Source organism: Maylandia zebra, linkage group LG11, assembly GCF_041146795.1.
Source record: "Maylandia zebra isolate NMK-2024a linkage group LG11, Mzebra_GT3a, whole genome shotgun sequence".
Taxonomy (NCBI): domain Eukaryota; kingdom Metazoa; phylum Chordata; class Actinopteri; order Cichliformes; family Cichlidae; genus Maylandia; species Maylandia zebra.
The window spans coordinates 29,704,924-29,730,265 of record NC_135177.1 but is presented as its reverse complement, the minus strand read 5'-3'; the positions used below and the strand labels follow the sequence as shown (position 1 = coordinate 29,730,265).

Genomic DNA, 25,342 nt, shown 5'->3' with positions numbered 1-25,342 from the left:
AAATAAGGGGAGATTCTGTTTGTTTTTGAATGATTTACGAACATATTGCAAAATAGACATGAAATAACTTTCATATCTATTCTTCTGACAACGATGTGCCACATAGCAACCATTATTTTGAAATTTAGCAGGAAAAGGAGTTTGCCGTGTGTTTTCTGCTGGCTTTGATAAGGATGTGGGATCCACAGGAGGAGACAGGAGTTTGACAGGCTAATTTTCCTCTTCATATGGCAACACAGTCGGTGAAATGTACGTGTGTCTGGCTGCTGTTGTGGCTCTGTGTCCGGCTGTCCCAGACCACAAATACCCGGTAAGGCGCTACTTCCTGGTTGAGCTAACTGTTATATATAGTCAACTGCTAACTAACTGTTGTTAGCCAAGAATAAAGATTAAAAGAAACGTGTCTTCTTCATTTTCTTTTTCTGGTAAAATAAAAAATCACTTGAGGTAGGTGGCTGACGATATTTCGGGATGAAGTTGACTTAATGTGCAGTGTTTAATTACCTACACGTCAGCATACAAACTTAGGTAAGGTCACTTGCCAGCTGTTGGGTAACAGTGTCCAATGTTTAAAGTCTTATCAGAAGAGTCCAAAGTTCACTATTCACTCTTGCGGTTATTCACTAGTAACCGCAAATACAGTACGTAATTTAATGTGCTTATTTAAATACATCTAATAATAAATAATAACAGCATTAACAAACACGTGTAAGTCATTTGTGGTTGGCTCGATTGAATGTCTTCTCACTAACTAACAGTGTTCTTTACACTTAACTTTTCCCGTGTTTCTGTGATTGCAACTGTACATAATATTTATTTAACCCAAACTTTTGGTCACAAGACGAGCCGTCACGTTTTTGGTTTCATTTAACACGGAAGTTGACGGTTGGAGAAAATGTTGACGCAGTTGGATTTATTGGCCGCAAGACGGCGCTGATGTATTATAAACTTGAAACTTAAATTGGATCAGTTTTGATATTTGACAGTAGCAAGTAAAGCCTAAATGTCATTCTTTTAGCCAGAAACGTTATAACTTCTCCTAAAATTAACCAAAATACACAAAAATTACAATAATTTAAGGTTTTGTGCTATTGTACAGGTGCTACAAATTTTTGTACACAGAGGCTCACCACTCTTTGAATAAATGTGGGTCAGTTTGACCCATATCTATTTAGATGGTTTTTAGATTCACCAATCATGTATGTGTATTTTTTTTTTTTTTTTTTATGGGACAGCAGTTACAGAGGTTGAGGGAAAAAACTTGACAGGTACTGAGCTTTCTCTTGGTAGCCTAGCTTCTTTCCACTGTCTAAATACATATGTGTCTGAATAAGTAGGAATTCTGTACTGACAGGCACATGAAGTGTATGTATTAAAGTGTTATATAAATGTATAGTTAAAAGTGTGACTTGTTGTTAGAAGATCTTTGAGGTCAGTTAGACTACAAAAGTACAATATAAATTCAAGTACATTACGAGTCCGTCAGCGCTGACAGGTGCAAAGCACAAGAACTCACAATGTAAGAAAATATACAAACAAAATATAAGCCAGTATTCTACACCTAATGAGATGAAACTAACTCAGAACAGCTGAGATTAAACACTCTCTGAAATGGAACCCCCTTTGCTTTGAATGCACATACTGATTTGCAATAAGAAAGTTGTATATTCTATATGTTAATATTGATAATTAAGAAGTAAAGGATTGTGTTTAGTGGTTGCAGTGGTTATATATTGGTTATACAATAAATCCTAGTAGTTCTAAACATTCCTAGCACAGCTCAACTGGTATTACGAATACACTATTATTAAAGATATCTGCAAGAAATAGTTAAATAATATTATTAGAGTTTCAGTTAAATACAGCAAAGGAACAGCACTAGTGGAGGTTACAAATTATTTTCCTATGCTTCGGGCAGTGGACTCTGTTTGCCCTGTTAGACTTAACTGCAGCATCCACTGACCACAATGTTTTACTACAGAGATTAGAACATACTGCTGTTATTAAAAAGAAACTGCACTGGAATGGTTTGAAACATATCTATGTGCAGTACTATCCATACATGCTTGTAATACTGCATACATAATCTTTGCTATGCAGTTGATACCCAGCTATATTTATCTGTGAAGCCAGATAACACATTTAAGCTACAGGCACGTCTTAAATACATAAACATCTGGATGTCCTGTAATTTTCTTTTCCTAAATTCAGAGAGAACTGATGTAATTAACCAGATACTCACCTAGCAACACTGTGAGAAATCTTATTGCCAGGATATCTCCTTCAGTGCTCACATTAAACAAATGTGTAGGTCTTCCTTTTTCATGTAAGCAATATCTCTAAAATTAGAGACATCCTGCCTCAGTGTTAAGCTGAAAACTAGTTAATAGATTCTAGGTTGGACTAGCTTTTTTTCTCTTCTCTTCCCCAAGTGGTCGTGGGGTTTTTCCTTTCCACGATCTCAAAGTGTTTGCTGATAGGTGGTTGCTTAAATGTTAGGGTTTTCTCCTAAATACTGCAGGACCTTTACCTTATAGTATAAAACAACTTGATGTTATTGTGCATTGACACTATAAAACACACCTTAATGAAGAAACTAGTGGTAGATGTTAGGAGGTCCAAACAGGTGGTTTGAGAAAGAACATTTATGGCCCTTTTAGTGGAAAAAATACTGGCTACAGCAAAAGTTCCCAAATGGTGGAAAAACTGCCAGCTGGCCAGTGACATCGTTTTTATTGGCTCTGGGCCATCAGGCTATTGGTTTCATTGAAACCTGAATAAAAAAATATAGTAAAAAGAACCAAAATATTCTTACTGGGCAGTGGGCATACATACAAGTTATTTGTTTTGTATATATACTTCAGAATATAAGAATTCTAAGAAACCAAATTAAGGAGTAAGAGTTTAACATTCAAGTAATAATGGGATCTTTGAAGATTTAGGAAAAAAAACAGGCTGTGCATGGACTATTTTTGCATGACCCTGAGCAGAAACCACAACTCAGCACTTTTGAAAACACATTCCTTCATGTGATGAAACTGTGATTTGACCAGCTAAGGCTGTGATGAAATTTTCTCCATTAAAATATGTCCTCACATGATTTATTTGTTTAAAGATTAACACGCAAATGCGTTTTTATTTCCACAGCGTCCCTAAGGGGAAGGGGTTTTTGTAGCTCTTATTTTTGGAGATGTGGGAATGTTTTTCTTCCTCACAGAGAGCCAATGGGACACACTGAGCTACTAAAGGGTTTATTGACATTACATGTTGGTGCAGTGGATATCAGGATTTGTTATTTTTGTTGCTGTTATTTTTCTAGCAAAACTGCAGCATCTAATATTAGTCGAGGTGTGTGTTTTTAACACATATTTGTTGGCTACTAACTAATGATTACTAATGATTTCAATAATTTTATTATTTTTATTATTATTGTTTTGGTTATAAAAGCATGGAGCCCCTTGTAATCTCAAAGAACCCATAGTAATATTCAGTTTGCTGGCATTGATCAAAAAACTGTCCAGAATAATATGATATGTGATAGGTTGGCAGTATATGACAAAGCAAAGCACCAGAGCTTTGTTGTGAGAAGATGGAACTAGAAAATGTTTGGCATTTCTGCACACAAACGTACACAAAGATTCAGTTATGTCTTTAGATCAATGAAGGGATTAACAGGTCCGTTCATTTATCTGGCTTTTTTCCCCAGTAAAACCTTTTTCAGTCTCCAGACAGTCTTGAAAGAATTGTGATGGAACATTGTCCAACTATCTACTAAGTTCACTTGAGAAATGTTATTTCTACATTGGCCTTTGTGTAGAGACAGGGTGTTTCCTTTGTCTGTCTATAGGTAGAGTTCTAATATACAAACACTTGGGTGCAACTTGGAACCAAAGGCACACCCACACACACACAAAATGTTTTTGCATGCAACACCTGCCACAGGTGGCACTTTCTAATTGACTTTTGTCACTTTCAATTAAGACCAACAACTCTTCTCTCGTTGCAGAGAGTCTATGGACGATGACATCCTGCTGCCCTACACACAAGGCCACGGCCCCTCCCACTCTCATCGCTATGTCAGGGATTGTCAGCCCATCATTCATGGCAACACCACCTATGAGAGCTGGGCCTCCAGTAACCGCAGCGGGCAGCCGGTTGCTGAGACCAAGTTGTTTGTGTCGAATATTCCGGGGAGCTCCAGAATTGTTTATGGTTAGTGATGACATCATAAGTTAAAGGAACAAAAAATAATATCAATCTCTGGTGTTTGATTTATTGATCCCTCTTTTTACTTCTGTACTCGCCCACCTTCATCTCAAAGTGTTGGCAAGAATCCTTTATTATATATCACTGAAGATTCAATTTCACCTCATCCTGCTGCGGCTTTCTTACCAGGACACATGACAGTGGTCAACGACCCCCTGAGGACGGTGTCCGTGTTGGAGCCAGGGGGGCCAGGCGGCTGCGAAATGAGAGTGAGGGCAACAGTACGAGAGACGGCTGAAGCGGCTGAGTGCCTGTATGCGCAAAATGCTGGTTTCTTCAATACAGTAACAAGGGAGTGTCTGGGAAACGTGGTGAGCAACAGCAGGGTGGTGCGGGACAGTGGAGGACTGCAAAATGCCCAGTTTGGAATCAGAAAAGACGGCAGCCTAGTGTTTGGGTAAGAAATGCGGCTTGAAAATGTAAAACAGAGAAATCCGTTTCAGTGATTGTTGATTCACCATTAGATCATAGCCCCAAAGACAAAGGATGAGTTCATCCAAATACTCAAAGATATCTGCATGAACAGACATGATCCAAGGTGAGGTAATGTTTTATATGCAGTTTTAAACACCCTTTAAACAGCATATTACACACAGTATGCAAGGAGGCAAAAAAAGTCAAACCTTTTAAGAAGTGTGATCATACATATCAGTATGTTTTTATTTTCCAGACAGCACGTTTTCTCCTCTGTCAAGTGTGTCTCAAGTACCGTTTCTGTCAGGCATCTGTGCTTTATATGGCTGACTGTTGGATATTTTCCTAAAAAGATAAAAATTGTAAAACAAAGGAAAAAGAAAAGATGCAGAATTAAAGTAACAAATGTTCGTGTCAATCCAATTTTATATATAGCACCAAATAACAGCAACAGTCACCTCATGGTGCTGTATATTTAAAGGCATAGACACTAAAATAATATGGAGAAAACCCCAACAATCAAACATCCTGGTATGAGCAAGCACTTGGGAACAGTGGGAATGAAGAACTCCCTTTTAACTGGAAGAAATGTCTGGCAGAACCAGGCTCAGGGAGGGGCAGCCATCTGCTGCAACCAGTTAGGGGGGGTGAAGGGAGGGAGACAGGACAGAAGACACGCTGTGAAGTTACCAATAATTGTAGAATTACTGCTAGATTGAGCTCTCAGATTACAATATTCAACGTACAAGCCAGCATTTATTTTTACAAGGTACAGCCCACTTTCACAGTTTGTATCATCAGTGTTTTCAAACAGCCAGAAACCACACCGTGAATAAAAACAAACCTCTTTCCATTCCCTCTTTGTTCTTAACTGTACCTGACATCATGGCACTAAAATATCTTCTCACCTCTGCCTCTGATACTGGCCTCTTTTCAGGTTTTGTCCCAAGTAATGCACATTTGCAATACAGTGACTTCCTGTTTGCATAAGCTTATAACCTCTGCTCTTTTTTAATGTGAAAAACAAAAGAAGATGAGCTCATGTCTGAATCACTCACTGATCTAACTAGTGTTTATCATTGTAGCATGTTAAATCAGTGGAAATGCATTAAACTATCATCAAATTGTTGTAGAAAAAGAAAACTGCATATCTTTACATTAATGCTTTAAAGAGAATCACATTAAAATTGAACTAGAAGTTAAATAACACTCATATGTGAAGCCACCACATTTTCCTCGATGAACAAAAACAAAACATCTGCTCATCGTCTATCTTTAAACCATGAAGTACTCTATGTAACTTGTTTGTTTGATAACTGAGGTCAGAAATGCACATGATGCAACATGATGTGGTTTGTGTCGTCGGTCACACTCCCAGGGAGCGAGTGCACCTCAGTAAAAAAATAACCTGCTCACAGTCCTGCTTGGGCCCTTTGTGCCGTCCATGACCTGTCAGTCGAGCTCATAATAAACCTACCTCTGATTTAAAATAGGACGCATTGCTTCGCCCACAAAATGACAGTTTTGGGTCCTAGTTTGAAGTGACTGTTGGGCTGTTTACTCCTCCAGATGGAGCCGAGCTCAGTTTTTCTTTGTAGACACAGTGTCCAAAAGTTCAGTAGCTTTGGTCTACTAAACTAAATCAAGTACAGAGTCCAAACAGCTGTTTGCTATGACTAATATGTTGTTAGATAACTGAAGTGTTGATATCTGTGTGTGGGTTGTGTGGTTTTTTTATTTTTATTAAGAGACGCATCAAACAGCTACAGCGAGTACAAATGTGGGAACCACCGTGCTATGCTGTTTTAACATTATCCCTCTAAGTTAACAGAAATGCTGTTAAAGTTAATAAAGCTGCCTGAACCTAAAGTGGTAAAAAAGAGGATTTGTTAGTAGTTGTAACACAAAAGTAAAAAAATATTCTTTGTTTTCTCTGGGGTGCATAAAAAACTGTGCAAATTGATGTCAGACATTTCAGCCTGGACTAAAGTAGAGGATTACCTACCAGCATTATTTATCACCACAAATATCAAATATAGAAACATGAAATTATAATATGTACTACAGTAGTATTATATTTATTTTATTATTTATATATTTTTTGAATTCCTTTCTCCCCTCTTACCGTTCAGGTATCTATCTCAGGATGACGTTTTGGATCAGTCCAATCCGTTTGTCCAATTAGTCAGCGGGGTGGTGTGGTTACTGAGAAACGGCGAGATTTACATCAATGAGAGCATTGAGGCCGAGTGCAACAAGACACAGGAAACAGGTAATGATGCAAATCCACATCCAGCTGGATTCATTTCTTTGACCACATGTATGTATAAAGGTTTTCAATCGTAAGATTTTAGGATTTGAGAAATAGAGATATTTATAAATCTTGTCACGGTATACTGATATTGATGGTGACTGAAGTTAAGCAAATAAAAGTAAAGGTTGATTCTGACTGGTAGAATTTTTTTAAATCTTATATGGATATTGCGATATTATCTGTAAAGTCTTATTCCACGATACTTGCATAGTGAAAATTTGATATTAGGACCGGTATTGACCCAGATTTTTGGTTACGTTAAACTGTTACATAAAAGGATCCAGCCTGTCAGTAACCAACCCCCCCCCCCAAAAAAAAATGAAGAAATAAAATAAAAAAACATTTCTCAGGATTTCAGTTAAAAAAAAAAAAAACAGAGTTCATTTGGAGGTAATTTATTTTAGATTACTCTCTGCTTGTCCAGCATCATTTTCTCTGACCTTGGAATTGTCTGGGGCTTATTCAATCAGATTCAGTAACTAACTGGCTAGAGTGCTTCAGTACTGGCATAACCCAGAGGCCTGTTCATAATGCCCACAATGTCTTTACATTTATAGACAGCTAATTCTTTTACATTGTCTGTGCTTACACTCTCTGTCTTCACTAAAATTAACAGCTGCTATCATGTGTGTAGACCCAGGTTTTCTAAATCTAGCTCTGAACTAACACGGGGGGTGTGGCATGGCGCCAGATGATAAACATGACACGTCTAGAGTCATTTGTCTTACACAAAGAGCAAACTAATCCTAAGCCACTATAGTCGTTATTAAAGTAATTTTTATCTTGTCTTATTTAGCCTTATCTATCAACCCATACATGTTTTCAAGGCTGAATTTATAACATGGAAAAATATAGAGCAGTGCAAGAGACATGGTGCAGCCTTTCATGTGTTGCCCATTAACAGCCAGTACAATATGTCTCTGTGTACCAGCTAGCTGGAATAAGTAGTAGTTCTCAGTATTGACTGATAGATATTAGTAATGACTAAATGTAATGGCCAAAAGCCACATTACTCATCAATGTCATGCAGCTTGCCTTAATTTAGTTGTGTATAGGGAACACTTACAGCAACCTTAAGTGTTGGAGCACCTGGCTCCCAGAAAAAAAATTCAAAGGTCACGACCTTATTGTCTCAATAGCTGCTGCCTTGTTCCTGTAGCCAACAGTTGATTACAGTATTTAAAACTTTACTGAACTGAACTGGCACCCTGGATTGACTCTTCAATCGAACCATACTGAAACAAAAAGTGATTTTAAACATTGTTTTGGAGCAAAGACACAACATTGAAATAATATTTTTATCAAATTTTATTGGTCATTCTAATAAAGGTAATTGCTTTTTCTTCATTCGTTCGGTTAAATGTTTGGTCTTGTTACTGGGGATGTATGATTAAAACACATTTCTGGCTAATTTTCACTGCAGTTTTTGAATTTATCAGTGAGAGAAAAACAATCATCATCTCACTATAAGGAATATTAATGTCAGCTTCAACATAAGGACTCACAAATGTCAGCAAATTCCTGAAAGGACATTGATGAAACTGTCAGTATGGATGTGAGGGGTGCACAAAGGAATGGTAGAACTTGAGGGAAAAGTATGTTGGCCCCCAAAAACAACAAAGAGTAGGGACCCAGGAGGGAATAGGGAATATAAAACACAGGGACATGACCACAAGGTAATTGACACATAATGCACCAAGCACAAACATAAATGCCAGCAGCAACGCTGGGGACTTACATATTACATTGTAGGCTCTACAAGCATTCACTGCAGAAGTTTAAATCAGCCATTAGCTTGAAATAGCAGCACTGAGGCATTATTGAGTCATGTCTTTATAATGCATCATTTGGATGTAAAGGCATGGTTAGGAAAAGGTGTTAGACTTTAAATTCCCAAATGTGAGGTCAGCATAAAAAAGACAAAATATTGAGTTAATTAATCACAAAACTCCTAATCTGGAATAACTGGTTCATACTGGTGTGCACATTTCTGTAGATCCTGAGTTCTATGGTGGGATAAATTCAAGACAGTTTGATTTAACAGGTTTTATTGAACTGTTAATCGTACATCATAATTAAAAAAGCATTTTCTCATATTTTCACAGGGGGTTTCCGCACTTTTGTGGATGTAGTTTCAGCGAGGACGGCAGTGGGCCACGATGCAGAGGGAAGGTTAATCCTGTTTCATTTTGATGGACAGACAAAAGCACGAGGGTAAGAAAAGGAAAGGTGATAAACAATGTTTACAATGCTGTTTTCTTTTTAAGAAATTTGAAGCAAGAAGTAGTGATGAAATTGAAACAATTTGTTTTTAAAATTACACACAGTGAGTGGGAAGCTATCTACTCCAACCATTAGAAAAGAAACGGCAAACACGGGTGTAAATGTAAGAAAAGAGTCAATTTATCCTGTTAGCTTGAAGTGATTCACTGGTTTTTGAGTCAACACAGGATGTCCCAAGTGGGAATTTATTATCCAGGAACCGATTTCACACACAGTGAAGAGAAAAACAACCTCCATGTACGTTGGAATGTCTCCAGTTTACTTCAGCTCATTGAAAGACTTGACATGACCATGAAAATGACATGTTGGCTGTTTTCCACTTGCTGGTTTTCTAAAGATGTTTAAAACCTTGAAAAAAGTGAATCTTTAAAATTTGTTATATACCAACACCAAACTTAATCCATCAGTGTTTATCTTTTGTTGATCTTGTGACACAAGCATCTACAGCCTAACACTGGCAGCTTCCTTGTTGTGGTCAGGAAATATCAGAGAATAAGCAAGACAAATTACCTAACGACCGTCTAACAAAGACATTTTGGCTGATCTGGGCTCAGTGAGCAGCCCTAAGACCCTCTCAAACTTTTCACAACAGGTACTGGTTTGGCTGTAAGGTATTGCAAACATTTTGCAGCAACATCCTACTAATCAGTTTTTATTTTCTGATGACTTTCTTTTTTTAAACCATAAAAACAATGAGAACAATGGAGGGAATTATTGTCACAACACCAGGGTACAGCACCGGGTTTTATAAATGTAGGCAAGGTTGCTGCATTGTTGTTTTGTTGTCAGTCAGTAAAACTTCACACTGTTAATGGCGAGGTTGAAGAGGTGAAGACTTCTGGCCGTCAAGGACAAAAGGTTCAGAAATGGCCAATCAGCTTTGAGCAGAAACAGCCAAGTTAGCACTGAACAGCAGTTTCCAGAGCCTACAAACGATTAGATCTGCTTTTGCCTCCCCCAGGAAAAAAAACAAAAGAAAGAAGACCCTCAGGGATGGCTCCTGAACTCGTAGCGCACACAAAACCCCCACAGGTATTTTGGTGGGAAAAGGCTTAAGAAGACACATCACAAATGTAAACAGATGCTCAAGCGTAAACACACAAAACACACATGAACACACAGCTTTTTCGACCTGCTTGTTTCCTGTCTTGTAGGTTTGTTTTGACAACAAAACATCTTTTTTTTTTAGAAGCAGCAACAGTAAAAATGTGTCCACAAACTCTGCAGAGAAATGATATTTTCACAAGATGCAAAAAAAAATATATAAAGTTGTTTCAAAATATAGCTGTTAATTATAGATTAGTTTAATCAATAACAACAGCATTGAACAACAAGATGATGGACTAATGCAGGTCGAGGTCATTTGGAGGCTGAAAAATAAAAAGCTGACAGTGAATGTAGTAAACAGGGGTTTTGGTAAACAGAGATCCGATAACACTATCAGGCTTATATTAGCTCAACCCTCTTAGATACTCCACCAATCAATTGCATTGATCTAATTTTCCCTCCACCTTTAGTGCTGTGACCCCACAGACCTGCACTGACTTCAGATATTCTATTGTTGTGTTTATGATCGGGGTTTGAAAAGCACAACAATCGGACACATCTGAACATGTCTGCTGCCCTCTGTATATCTCTGCTCAATATAGGGCCACCTCCCACTCAATAAAACATGAAAAAGTCAGGTCGAAGGAAGCTGTGACCTCAGAAACTGACCTCTAGTTTCCATGAACGACATGCTAGTTCTTTGAAATTCTCAACTAATTCTAGTGGAGGTTGCCGTAGATGATCAGCCAGTCAGACACTTAATCTATGATTATTTTCACAATTAATTAATCATTCTGTGTTCATTATGTGATGCATTGATTAGCATTGAATTGTGAGACATCTTAACTGCAAAGAACCACTTATCCACAGTACAGTGGCCATTTTTGGACTTTTTAGCCTAATCTACATGCGATTGGTGAAATAATCAGGCGTCTGTTTTAGAAATTTGGCCAGACAAACCCAAACATAAAGTAAAATGCCAACAACATGAAAATATTTGACTGCAGTGTTTTTGACTCATTAGCTTTTGAAGATTTTGTGTTTTGTATATACTTTATTTCTCATATTATAGTGCCATTGTAACCACGATGATGGTAAGTCATACTGAGTAAATGAAAAACAATATATTTTGGTATTTGTTCTTCTTGTATTAATTCTGACACAGGCAGGTCTGCATGCTCTCATGATCAAGAACATATTTCTCTTCAGGGACTATCATTTTTATCTTAATCTGCATAATCTTAATTATTTGCAGAGTTTAATGGTTGTTTCATTCCATTTAGATTAACAAAACAAAAATTAAGCCAGACTACTGAGATGAGGTTTTGTCATCTATTGTCACAGTTTCAATTTTAAAGTTACGTCATCTACAGCATCCCACACCTTTCTTTTCTTCTCTACCCTTGAATCCTTGAAAAGACTCACTCTTTTTAAGTTTGGCAGGCAGGTGACACATGAAAACCTGTGGCAAACTGTGACTCCGCTAGAGTTGCTTGCATCATTCACAGTGGAAAATAATGGACTTTGGTGCAGGGCCCCAGGTCATCTTCTGTCTGAGGCAAACCATGATAGCTCCTCTCCTTTAAAGGACACTGTGTATTTAGGCCTGTTGTCTTCTGCATGACTGCCTCTCAAAAAAGATTTAAATGACAGAGGGGGGCTTCTGTGGAGACACACACCCAGAGCTACCATGTACCTGAGGTGACCATATTAAGTATATCCCCCTCCCCTTGTTGACATCATACAGAATCAAGATCAAAAACACTGTTTGCAAAAGACAAATTGGAGACTAAGCTTTTAGATAACTTTTAGAGGTAATTTCTACTGTCTGAAATATATGATATTTGACCAAAGCTTGCCACTTATCCACATTGCCAGCAATTCATATCCAACCATGAGAGGTGATCTGTGGGACATTTTTGCAAAATGTCAGCACTACCTTGTATCTGCTCCAAAAATGATCTTTTTATCACGTGAAGCTTTTACCTGTGTGTCAGTAGGATTCACCTTCCGAGGACTATGAATGTTTGTATACAGTTATTTGAGATATTCTTGTAAATGGATATCTGTTTTGTTTTATTGTTTTTGTATGTGGGGATAAGTATGCAATGTACAGCAGCATATACCAAGGAATTTATAGCCCAAGCTAATGCAACACCCATGCAAGTTTGTTTCCATACAATACACAAAGCTGAATGACTCATGCACAAGATTTTGTGAGAGAAACATGGTAGTTACATAATTACAAACACAAAACACAGAACCAAATAAATGTAGACAGACAGAACAGTAACAGATGCACCAGGCTGTTTGGCAATCACTGATTCTGACATGCTGCCAGTATGACTAAAGTCCTCAACATTTCTATGGCCACAGTGTTTGTCTTCAGTTTTTTCAGTGCTGCTTTTTTTTAACACAGTTTGAGTCTTTGGGAGATGGCTGATTTCCTGAAGGAGCATGGAGTGATCAATGCCATTAATCTGGATGGGGGCGGATCTGCCACCTATGTTAAAAATGGCGTTTTGGCCAGCTATCCATCTGATCATTGGTGAGTGAGTTGTCCCTTCACACTTGTGAAACTTTACACTTACTTTTTTATTCTCCAACATTTAATGTTAAAGTGTGCATATAGGTGTACATGATAATTAATAAATGATTGATTTTTTTAATAGACTTTTTTCTGTCCTTCCATGCTGTCAACACATCTCCTTCCCTCCCAGTATTTCAGATAACATGTGGCGCTGTGAGCGAAAGGTCTCCACCATCTTGTGTATCCATAAAAGACTATGCCAGCCAGCAAACTGCAGCGAGCACGGTGACTGTGTGGACGGACACTGTCTGTGTCATGATGGTTGGCAGGGTGCTGCTTGTGACTCTTTGGTGTGTCAGCCATCAGCTTGCCGACCCCATGGCATCTGTACCGCCAGTAAGTATGAAAGTGCTGGTAAAGATAAAGCAAAATAGCAGGATTACTTATAGTACAGTAATTCTAAACCTTTAGCCCTGTAAACATGTCATCAGTGATGTACTGAATTTGACATCAGTGCACTCTAAGTTCCTCTAAAATTTGAGTTTTAAAGCTTTTAGTGCAGTTGCAGCTGGTTTAAGAGTAATCTTTGTCCAATGTCTGGGTATTAAGAGTACAGCCTTTAAAAATTTCCAGTCATATTTGTCAGATAGGAGTTCCCCTGTGCATTTAGGACAGTATTCATTATGTGTGTCCCCACTTGGTTGAGGAATACCTAAGGGTTCTCCATTTTTTTTTCATTTTATATATGCTTCTCTTGGGGTCCATTTTTAAAAAAACAACATCTCCTTTCATTGCTTTTTAGAGGACCTACAGATAGGTGTACACATTACACCTATACTGACCTCTTTACACTGACTTGCAGTCCATTTCAGGATCCAGTTTAAAATTTGATTGCTTCTTTTTAAGAGTGTCAGTGGTTTGGTGACAGCAAAATCCTAGCTGAGCACTGAGGTCTTTGATATCATAGATCCAGGCTTAAAATCAGAGGTGATAGCCTTTTCAATGGTGGCTTCTAATCTTTGCAACAACAATCCTTTTCACATAAGTGCTGCCCAGTCTCTTAATCATTTAAAAACACTGTTAAAAACCTACTTTTTTTTAGCTTGTGTTGTTCACATTTTGATACCTCAGTCTTACCGTTTTGGCTGCTGCTATTTGAGTATTTTGGGCCCAGAAGTTACCACATATGGACAAGAGGGTTGAGTGCTAAGTTACCAGCAAACGCTAGTAAGCTTGGCTGGCAAGCTGCCACAATAAACAGTACTTTTGAAATCCGCAGACATGGATATCAGCTAAGTAGTGCAAAGTAACAGACTAATAAAATGTAGAATTTCAAAACTGAAGTCCAAACTTCACAAACATAATTAAGAAGTCCGATGACTCAAGTTAACAGATGTGAGGTCTAGCTGACAATGATTGTCAGCTCAATGTGCAAAGACATGCTCCAAACTCCAGAATTGGATACAAACTGCAGTTTGACTTGAGTGGTGGAAGCGTAGAGCAGCACAGTATTTACAGTTATATTTCAAGCCTGCCTAGAGGGGGTATTATAAGTGAAAGATCAAACTTCTTGTTTTCCCCACTGATTGTTGACTCATTGTTTGTCCTCTGTGATTCATGTCTTTCTGTCTGTTCCATCTGTGTTGCAGATGGCTGTGTCTGTGATGCTGGTTGGAGAGGAAAGAACTGCAGCCAAGGTAATCAAAAGCCTCATCCAGTCACACGTACGCAAGAATGCAAACACATGTTTTTGTTCTTCTATACACATACGCAACCTCATTAACTTTCACCAACACCAGCCTCTAATGGTGAGTTATGGTTTGATTAAATGTGGCATTTTTCCCACCCGTGTGGGTCTGTTGGTCATCCCACTGCACCTTTACATGTTGTTTTTTTTTTTTCATTTGTGTTATATTTTGTTTAAATGTGTATGTATGTTCACACATTGTTTGATTGCTGTCCTGTGACACAAAAATAAAACACGCTCCTTACATGAAATGTCTCTGTTGTTTTGTTTTGTTTTTTGTTTGCAGAGTGCCTCGCTGGTTTCTATGGTGACGGCTGCAATCAGACCTGCTCCTGTGTTAATGGCGGTTCCTGTGACCCCGTCCACGGACGCTGCACCTGCCCTCCAGGTTTCCATGGCAACTACTGTGAGCAAGGTAGAGCTATGCATGCTAAATGTCACTTCACCCGGACCTGTTGAAAGTCACTCGGAATTTTAGTGGAAATAAAAGGATTTTCTTTACTATTGTGTTGAACTATTGCATGTATGTTCTGTCACATGTGTTGAACTGCAACTTGATTTCCATCCATTTTTATTTATGCTGTAGAAGGAAATCATTAACTAAACCTTTGCTGTGTTGGCTAGAATTCACACCACTTAATACAAGTTAGTATTATGTGTCACATGTGGATCACACTATGGTCTTCAAGGCATGGTCAGGTACGAAGGGGCCAAAAGTGTGTTAAGAAAATATTCCTCACACCATTACACCACCACCAGAAATAGAGATCATTGATATAATGCAAGATGGATTCATGCTTTCAATTGTAACCTTACCATCCAAATGTAACAGCAAAAACTAAAAATAATCAGACCAGGCAGCATTTGTCCAATTTTGGTGAGAAGGTGTAAATTGTAGGCACAGTTTCCTCTCCTTGGGAGGAGTAATGGCACCCAATGTGGTCTTCTGCTGCCGTAGCACGTCTGCTTTAGAGTTCGACTTCTTGAACATTCAAACATGCTCTGCTGAAAACCTTGCTTGCAAAAAGTGGTGATTGGGGTTACTGTTTCCTTTGTGTCAGCTCAAAGCACTCTGGCCATTCTCCTCTCATATCTGGCATCAAGTAGGCATTTTCAAAAAGAGAACCACTGCTAACTAGAGCAGGGCGATATGACCAAAAATATTTATCACGATATACATTTGAAAATTTGCGATAACGATATAACTGACAATATAATTGACACTAGACAAAATACTTTACAACTCCTCAACTTTGATGGTTTTTTTTGCACTAATAATGTATTTTCACTTAAACAAGCAGCTGTTTTTTATGTGCATTAAAGTTATATAAAAATATAACAGTGCAAATGCAAATTCCTTGCTGACAGTTTAACCAAAAGGCATTTCCAGTGGAAGTTGGCTGACATATCCTCAGCATAACCATGTATAATATCCACAAAACTTTAAAAAGAGGTTATGCACACACAATACGGTAATATTATGTTGAAGCACAGTACGTATCACTTCGTGAGGCTCCTGCCTAAGATAGCCGTAATGCTCCAACAATCCATCAAGTGGTGCGGCTTCGTAGCTTAGCAAAGTCGTACTAAAACATTTGACAGCTTTTCGAGCGCCGTGTACCACATAAAATCATTTCGAGGTCAGTAAACACAAACAGAATTCATACATAAGGCCCACTGGATTATACAGGGGCACTGTCGATTTTCAGAAAAATAAAAGGATTGATTTTAAGTGTGCCGTATTTTCAAAAGAACACGGTACTAACGACAGCCCGCTAGCATGCTCTACCAAAAATAGTGCTTTGTTTAGCTTTCTGACAGACGAAAGCTAAACCAGTTCCACACCACTGAAGTTGCAACATTTTTACAAACCAATTCTGGTTCATCCGTTTCATTCAATGATCCGCTTTCGTCCTTCTCATTCTCCGCCATGTGCGTATGAAAACAAAGGCGCTGCACATGCGCGTTTTACCCATATTCTATCGCGATATTTCATTTTCTTATCGTTGCTCAACATTATACCGGTATTACTGTGAACAGTATGGTATGGCCCAGCCCTACTGCTAACTGGATATTTTCTCATATTCAGAACATTCTCTGTAAAGCAGACAACCATATGTTTGTGTGGGAAAATCCCAGCAGATCTGCTCTTTCTGAAATATGCAAATCCACCAGTGTGGCACCAAACTGCCTTTTTCCCTACTCTTATACTCAGTTTTATACTCAACTTCAGCAGCTTGTTGTGACCATGTCTACATGTCTAAATGGACTGAGAGGCTGCCATGTGATTGGCTGACTATATATCTGTATTAATGAGCAGTTGAACAGGTGTATCACAAAAAAAGTCTGAGTGAAGTCACTCAATAACCTTTTTGTTTTCATTCATGCTTTTATTTTGGCTGTAAAAATGAAACGGGTATTAAAACTTTTCAGAACTTATTTAAAAGATCCGACGATTAAACTTGATTGAAAAGAAACAGAGAAAAATCAACTTGACGACCATTTCAGTCACAAAATGAACCATTTAGTTTGCTAAATTTGTTTGTTCTTTATTTAAATATTAAAAAATGTAAATTCACTTCATTTTTTTCTTTCTTTCAGTGTGTCCTCTGGGTTTCTACGGTCTGTCCTGCGCTCATGAGTGTCAATGTGAGGATCGGTGTCCATGTGACCCACAAACAGGAAGCTGCCACACCACACTGCCAGGAAGCACCAACTACACCTTACACACAGGTACAGACCAAGGTTATTAAAGTTAACCAAGCTAAATTATTTTTTTTTTGTTTTAAAGCTACGTAAAGCATAAAGTAAACTTAAAAGAACTGCTTGAAATAAAAAGAATGCAAACAAAGTTGTTACAAAACTGCAATAACTCCTGTGCAGACCCATATATAGGCACACATACTGCTTGTACACACAGGGTCATATGGTGGTTGATGGTAGCGGTAAAGAGATGAACGAAACCCTGTCCTTAAGCTCTCATGCAGCTGGTGATTAGCTGCAGGGGTTTTCACGTGAATGAACAGTTTGAATTTTTTTTTCTATGCACAGCGCCTCTGTTCCTTCCTTTTCCCTCATCCCTAGCCTGTTTGTTACACCATATTTAATTATTAATTATGCCGCTAGTTGTGAAAGCAGGAACATTTATGGTTGTTTTTGTAGAGAATTTGAAGTGAAACAAGATGCAAATAACTCAGTTTCATCTCCTTTGCCTGCTTTCTTCTGGGCAAAATTCACAGCCAGCATACAAGAGAGGAGAAAGATTAAAGACTAAAGTATTATTTAATAGATGCCTTCTGACCAAATCACAGCAAGTAGCAACCTTTTAAAGCATGTAGTTCCACAGGGTTGGAGACCAAATCTTTTGTCTAACATACTTTGCTGTTTCACTGTATCACATTTCAAAATGTGGTCATCTGTACTGTGTTTCAGTGCAACTGAAGTCCCACTGTGGTGTTTCTCATTTACATTTTTCTTCTTTCTTTTTTTTTTTCCTGTTAACCCTTTACAGCCGATCGGAGCGGGCACGCTCTGTTTTGCGTAACTATTTTTAAATCCCGGTAGCTCTGCAACCACTTAAGCTAGCACAATAATTTTTTTGCATATGAAACTGGAGGAGTTGTACTTACATCTTATGCCATCAGCTTGTCCTAGGTCACAGTTTCCTTCCACATATAGCTTTGCAAAAACTGCATAAAAATCACTTGCAGCAACAAAAACATGATATTCCAGAAACACGCTTCGCCGATCCATCAGCTGTTTGTAACACTTCCTACGTCCATCAGCGCGAACTATCACATGACCGCATGACCTGCCCGAAACCGGAAGTGACGTCATTTTGCGGAAATGTAGTTTTTTACGATCGGGCCCTTATGAGCTTGTGTTTTACTTGTTATGTGTTTTAAAAAGTTATGTTTGAGTTTATGACTTTCTGTGTCGTTTCTGGGATGCTTAGGACTCATATTGCACTGCTGGAAATAGTTTATTTTGATGCATATGCTGTTATTTTGCAAATTTGCACTATAATATTTATTTTCGTTTTTCCTGCAGTATATAAAAATTGGTGTATTTCAAAAATAAAACTATGAAGACACTCAAAATAAATTTCCTGTGGTGGGAAACTAGTTTGTGTAACTTTTTTGTATTTACAGTTTTGAGGGATAAGCCTCTTAAATTTCTCTAACTAGAAATATATGTTAAAAAAACAAAAACGATTTTCAATTTTTTTGTAGTTTATTGCACTTTTTTGCAATTTATGTAATTACTATGCACCTAATGCAGACATATTATTAAAGTTTGGGCTATAATGGTTGTATTGATGTATAGCAACTTGAAATGCTCCCAAAAATGGCTCCACAGCATGTAAAAATATAATATAAGCTCTGGCGAACTTGGTTCTATGGTAGGTCTTAAAGGGTTAAACAGCTGAGCAGATATTAAATACTGATTTGCCTGCTGCCCATAAGCACTACACATGTACACATTAACCAGCTCTCAGTCCTTACAGCTGGTTAATGTGGCTACTTTGTTTCAAATATATTTCCATTTGTTGATTCAGTCATTCTCTATCCCATCTCCTTAAAGTAGGGTGAGATACTCACATAGTAAACATAGTGTAAGAAAGTGAGAGAATATGTGTGAGGAAAAACAGTCAGTGTGAGAGGAGACACTAAAGTAATGTGACACTATGTAAATCAGCTTCAGTATGTGTGTGCGTGAGGAGAAAAGGCAGAGATGGTGTTTATCATTGTGTTGAAGTGTGCATATTCTCACAAGAGCAAATGATTCAATATTTGCAGAGAGCAGATGTAGACGCAGCTCTGTCTTTGTTGCCGTCTGTCTAAACAGAGGAGCACCGTGTCAGCTCATCTGGGAGGACTGGAAATGTTACTCACCTGCATGTCAGCTCTCAAAACTTTCCACTGTAACTCATACGGTTATGTCTTTCTGCTCTACAATCTGTTTTCAGAATATTAGGTACATGTAGCCAAAACTAGTACAGTGAATATCCTCATAAAAGTTAGTAATGTTCAATCATTGTTTATTTAAAAGAGGCTTTAATTCCACTCTGCACTCTACTTGTATTACATTATACCCTTTAATGTTATTATTATCATTGATGTTGTTTTTTTGTGGGGGGGTTTTCAGCTTTCTTTTTTTTCCTTAAATCCTATCCTCTCAAGCATCGTTTTGAAAAATATTTCCACCCACACGAACATATTAAAACACAGTGTCAAGGGCTGTGAAGAGCATACCATAGCAGCAACAGATGGTAATATGACCATAACTGTATAGAAATCCTGGCCAATCAGACGCCTGGGGCAGGAAGTTATTATATAAACAAAAGACAGTGCATAGAGGAAGAAGCGAGATTTGCATTTGTGCGCATGTGTCCGCATGCTTAGAAAAATGCAGATAATATCGTTAACAGAAAAAGTATTTTGTCTATGTCCGCCATTGCACAAAAGCAAAAAAAAAAGCATAAAAATGTGATAAAGCCACACACCTTTGATGTTACATGATGTCATTGCAGAACAAGTTTCTGAAAATCTTGACCCTATAACGAGTTTTCAGGAACGCCATTTTTTGTGACCTAAAGCACTGTTTATGTGGCCTGACAGGTCTGATATTTTACTTACATCATGATATAAATAGACTTGTTTTTTACTGCTTCTGTTATGTTTCTAATAGGAACAACAAAAACAGAAAAAATGATCTCGGATACCGCTGTATGAGTTCAAACCACAAACCTATAATTCATAACTTCCAAATGGCCTTCCTACCTTCCTAACTGCATGCTCTAACTATCCATCGCTCCAGTGTTTTCAGTCTCGTGACAACACATCTAAAGCTGTGTGCTACATGGGAGAAAGTGAAGCTTTAAATACTGTCTTCACCTGATTCTGTTAACATTTTCCAAAGTTGACTTATGATATCAGTTTTAAAGACGTAGTAAATTAATATTCAAATACATCTCTCTAAGCAGTTTAACTCATTGGTCCATGCAATATTTTATCCAACAATAACTTATGAGATGAGGTCTGTAGCAGGCATCGTGTGCACAAAGCCAACACAGAAACATAAACCTCTCCCCAGAGGTGCACAGGCGTGGGAGACTTTATTCAGAAATCCTTTTTCTAAGAGTAACAAGTTGGCAAAATTTAGTGTGACTTGCATATAATTATCTTTGATTTCTTGCCTTAGTTTCTGATTACTAATTTACATGTCCAACTATATCAGTGATAGTCTGAATATCTATAACTGCGCTGGAAACCTGAGCTGCTAATAACTACTCCAGTTTCCCTTTAATGGTGACAGCCTGTAGGTTAAATTTCACACAGAGCTGATATAAAAGTAGGCCATGCTGCTCTATTTGGAAAAACACCAATTTGAAATCCAAGGTTTGGCTGTGGAGGAGATTTCAATTACAGGAGGAGCAGCCAGTGTAATTGTGGCTGAAGTCTGGGTTAGAAAATTACCTTTTCATGCAGGATGGGATTAAAAACACTGACCAGCCACAGTCAGTGTCCTCTGTCATTTATCTCTTGTTCTTTTTCCTCACCTCACCATAGCTGGACACTGCCTGGCTAGAAAGATGTTTATATCTTGGAGGCGAGAAGAAGACGCTTACAGAGAGCGGCCTTATTTTACGGAGTAAGTGTCAAAGATCACACAACCTTAACCCACCCTCCCCTGTCACCTTTTACCCTGCTGTGCATCTTGAGGTCTTTTCAATAAATTGTCTCCCTTTTAAAAAATAAAGTGGTTACATTTTGCCATTTTGATACCATTTTTAGCATTGATTTCAGCTCTCGACGTAGTATTAATGTGTTAAATAAGAAGGAATATGAATGGGAATGAGGTTCAAGAATTCTTATTCACTCACACTGGCTGCACACAGAACCAAGAGCTTTTAAAAAGCTGTTTGTGAAATCTAAGGCTTTGGCCATGTTCCATGTATATATGGTATTGCTATGTATACAGAAAATTACAGATCCTGTTAATAAGTGATCCAGTTTTTCCCTCTGCTCTAAATACTGTAGTTCAGTTTAATAATAATAGAAAACATCTGAAGCAGCCCAGACCCGCATTTGGCTTTTTCTCTCACACTCTCTCTTTTACATGTAAACAAGGCATGTAAAAGACACTCTGGGGGTGGGATGCATTCACTGGCCTCATTACCTTTCACATGGAAGTGAGGGATTGTTAGTTGTTGCTATGGTTTCTAATGTTTGGTCACTTATGTAGGAAAGGACACGTTTAAAAAGAACTAATCCCTTTAAACAGTGTTTGTTAAAAAATTGGACACGTTCCAATTTGTTATATTCAGCAGTAGTCAAAGTGCATGTCAGCGTTGAAATCCCCTTCCCCCAGGGCCTTCCAGATGGGGCTGTCTTTGTCATTCATTTCTTGTAACTTTCCAAAACCAACTCCCACTTCAGGCAGGGATTGATCAGCTGCGACAAAGTAGGTGGAGCTCTGTTATCTTTAACTGTTTCTGTCCCTTATCATCCAAACAAGCATGTGAAGGAGATACTGACTCAAGACCACGGTAACAATAATACCACCAACTTTTCAGTCTGGCACTTAAACTGATTAGATATATGCTAATCTCATGCACAGTCTTATTGAATATTAAACAGTTTTTAACCTGCCTCTAACAAATAGTGTAAAAATCTGCCAATTCAAAGATAAGATAAGATAAGATAACCTTTATTAGTCCCACACGTGGGAAATTTGTTAACATTTGTTAACATGCAGAGCTCCACATGATGGTGACCTCTTTGTGAATAAGAAGGCAGCTGAAAGTAGCTTTTTAAAGCAAGTGAGCAGTCGTCCTGCACGCAGCTTCCTCCAGGCAACTGCCTCAGTACTGACAGAAAGTTTCTAGTGGTCAGAAGAAACCCTTAGCAGACTATCTCATGTTGTGTGCCACATGTGAGAAATGTCTCAGACTTCTTCTCACGGCTTGTTGCTTTTTCCTCTCACTACTTACTATCAGACAAGGAAAAGTATTTGTATTTGCTTCAGGAAATGATAAACTATATTCTACATATTCTACATAAACAGAAGGCTAACAAATTGGTTAAGGAATGAGATACATTGGAAAAATACATTTTAACCCTAAAGCAGCTATTTTAGCAACTGATTTGGTTTTTAACCAACACTCAGGAACACGTAATTTTTAATGGCTCTTTTTCTCTTTAGCATACCCATAACATTGTCTTTATATATAGTAAATGTTTTAAAATAGTCTAAATATAGTTTTCCCAACTGATGTCCATCAGCTACATTGTTTCCATTGTCACTTTGGGCATTAAATCTCCCTGCAGCAGTAAATCTTCCTACTGTAGGACTGTTAGCGGTTCACTATAAAATACTATAAAAGTGGAACCTAAAAATCAAAACATTTGATGTTTAAAAAAAAAACATGCACATATTTCCCACAACTTTATATTATCCCTGCCACACAAGTGGGTCAGTTCCTGTATGAAAAGCTGTTTAAAGTTGTAGGAGAAGGAGAAACTGCACAAGTGCAAATACAGCTGTGGACATTATTGAACTCAGTCACTCAGTAAAATCCAGTTTTAAAATGAAGGCACACTGTAAGGAAACCTTGCTTGCTCTCATTACAGTAAGGCAGTGAGTGCTTTGTACTGATACATGTGGCTTCTGGATTCATCATTGAAATGATCTAACCTCCTCCACTCCTCAGGCGAACGTGGCTGATCATCACCTTCACCCTGGCTACTGTCCTCTCAGCCAGCCTGCTGGTTCACCTCGTACAGGCGTGCCGTGCCGTTTCAGTGGCATCTCACTTTCCCGAGCGCAAGGATTATTCGTACGTCCCTCTGAACAACATCAACAGAGTCAATTCATGTGCCAGAGGCAACACTGAGAGAGCTGAGAAAGAGGATCTTCAATTGGAGGACTCAGACTCTCAGGATGAAATTTGGTCTTCCTCACACTCAGGGTAGTCGTAGCTGTCAAGAGGACCAAGGATAGTGAGTGAAGACAGTTATTGCACAAAAAGATAACGCTGAACTCTGTAATCCTCTGCTTTATTTGCTCTTCTTATCAATGACAGGTTTCTATCAACACTCCTGATAAAATGAAACTGAAACTAAAGGACAAAGCACAACAGCTTTATTGCAGTCTTTAACCCACATACATGCCTAAGGTTTTTGTTTACAGCTATGAAACTTGATCAGCAATCTGAATGTCTCCATTCCAGCTAAACTCCAGCAAAACCACAACTTTTCAAGTTGTGAAGAACTTTAAACTCCTGTCAGGAATCTGTATTACAAGATCGCATTAATGGGTTATCTCACTTAAATGTCAGTTAACTATCTTTCCACTTAGTATAAAACAGATGGATATTTTTTCATAGCTGACTTTTTAGAATCAGATTTAATTTGAACGCATCAGCAATATTTTTAAGATCAGTGAAGCTATGTAACCAAAGAACTCCCAGACTGTTGAGCTTACTTTATGATACTGATTCCTGATAGGACAAACTTTTCCGCGTGTTGCAATGTAATCGGATGAAGAAGACGAAGATGAAAACGTTTGATGTTCCAAGCAAAATGTGGTCCAATCAGACAATTTTTAAACAAAATGATAGAGTTTACTCAATTTGCACTGAGCTCCATGTCTGAATTTCAGATATCTATGAGATAAATGTGAATAATCCCTTTGAATTTCTGTGTAGAAAGGTGCCAATTTTATATTAAATGTTATTAAGAAAATTATTACCATGTCATTTATAAGCATAATCGGACACCCAGAGTGTATTTATGAGATGATTTATTTTTGTTTTAAGCGAAATAAAGTAAATATCACGATTCAGTTTTGGTTGTTCAAAGTAGAAATCATTTACTTTTCTTTCTATGTTCACTTTCAACCTAACACAGTTGTCGGGGCCATTATACTCGCTGCTCTTGCACTCAAACAGCACCATCATGCAAAAGCAACGTCATCTGGTCGGTGCGTTAGCATTTAGCATAGTAGTGTACTAATATTGTATGCTAACTGAAACACCACCATAAAGACTGACTGCTACAGTTGTCAGGAAAAATAAATGACTAAAAGAGTTGACCTTTTAGAAAATCTAGCTGCAAACACAGTGAGATGTGTTTTAAAGCTTCTGAGTAAGCTAGCAAAAAGATCTTGAGTTTTAACTTGTGCTGGTACTATAGCAACTGGTCTTTAGATTCTTCATTACCAGGCTTTAACAATAGTGTTTTGGCCACTGACTTGTTGGTTTTGTGGTGTCTGAACCAATCATATTTAGACAAGACGTTATGGTACTAAGTTGTAAGCAAGCAGGCTTGGTTAGCAAACTGTATCTGTAAACTGTAATACATTGAAACAGAAATCCACTAATTACTGCTAATTAACAAACTTTACTAAACTAAAGCTTTTCTCACGAAATCTGAAGTGCAAACTTTTTGGACAGACTCTATCTCACAAGAGACCATATTATCCAATAGCATGCATGAATTTATACAAAAGTACCAACAGTACTCAGTTCAGATCCAGTTCGATGATTTGATCCGGAGCTAAAAATGCTTTTAATGTTGTAAAATTGGGAATTTTAACATGAAAGTCTTCTGGAGCCAGCCTCAAGTGGCCATCAGAGGGAACTGCAGTTTTCAGTTCAGCACTGGAGTTTGCAGGTTCACTGGTATACGATAACATTAGCCAAAAAGTAAAATCATCTTGTCAGCATGCTAACACG

General features: G+C 38.0%; 1 protein-coding gene across 1 annotated transcript; it reads left to right on the top strand.

Annotated features, from left to right (window-relative positions):
• The first annotated feature begins 134 nt into the window (after nt 1–134).
• nagpa (N-acetylglucosamine-1-phosphodiester alpha-N-acetylglucosaminidase) lies at nt 135–24,450 on the top strand. The gene is made up of 12 exons (XM_004551082.6): nt 135–310; nt 4,007–4,212; nt 4,396–4,663; nt 6,813–6,952; nt 9,100–9,208; nt 12,744–12,872; nt 13,045–13,250; nt 14,504–14,551; nt 14,888–15,016; nt 17,203–17,334; nt 21,174–21,255; nt 23,318–24,450. Exons 1-12 carry the CDS (start codon nt 228–230, stop codon nt 23,577–23,579), a joined length of 1,794 nt encoding a protein of 597 aa, XP_004551139.1. The 5' UTR covers nt 135–227; the 3' UTR covers nt 23,580–24,450.
• The last annotated feature ends 892 nt before the right edge of the window (nt 24,451–25,342 follow it).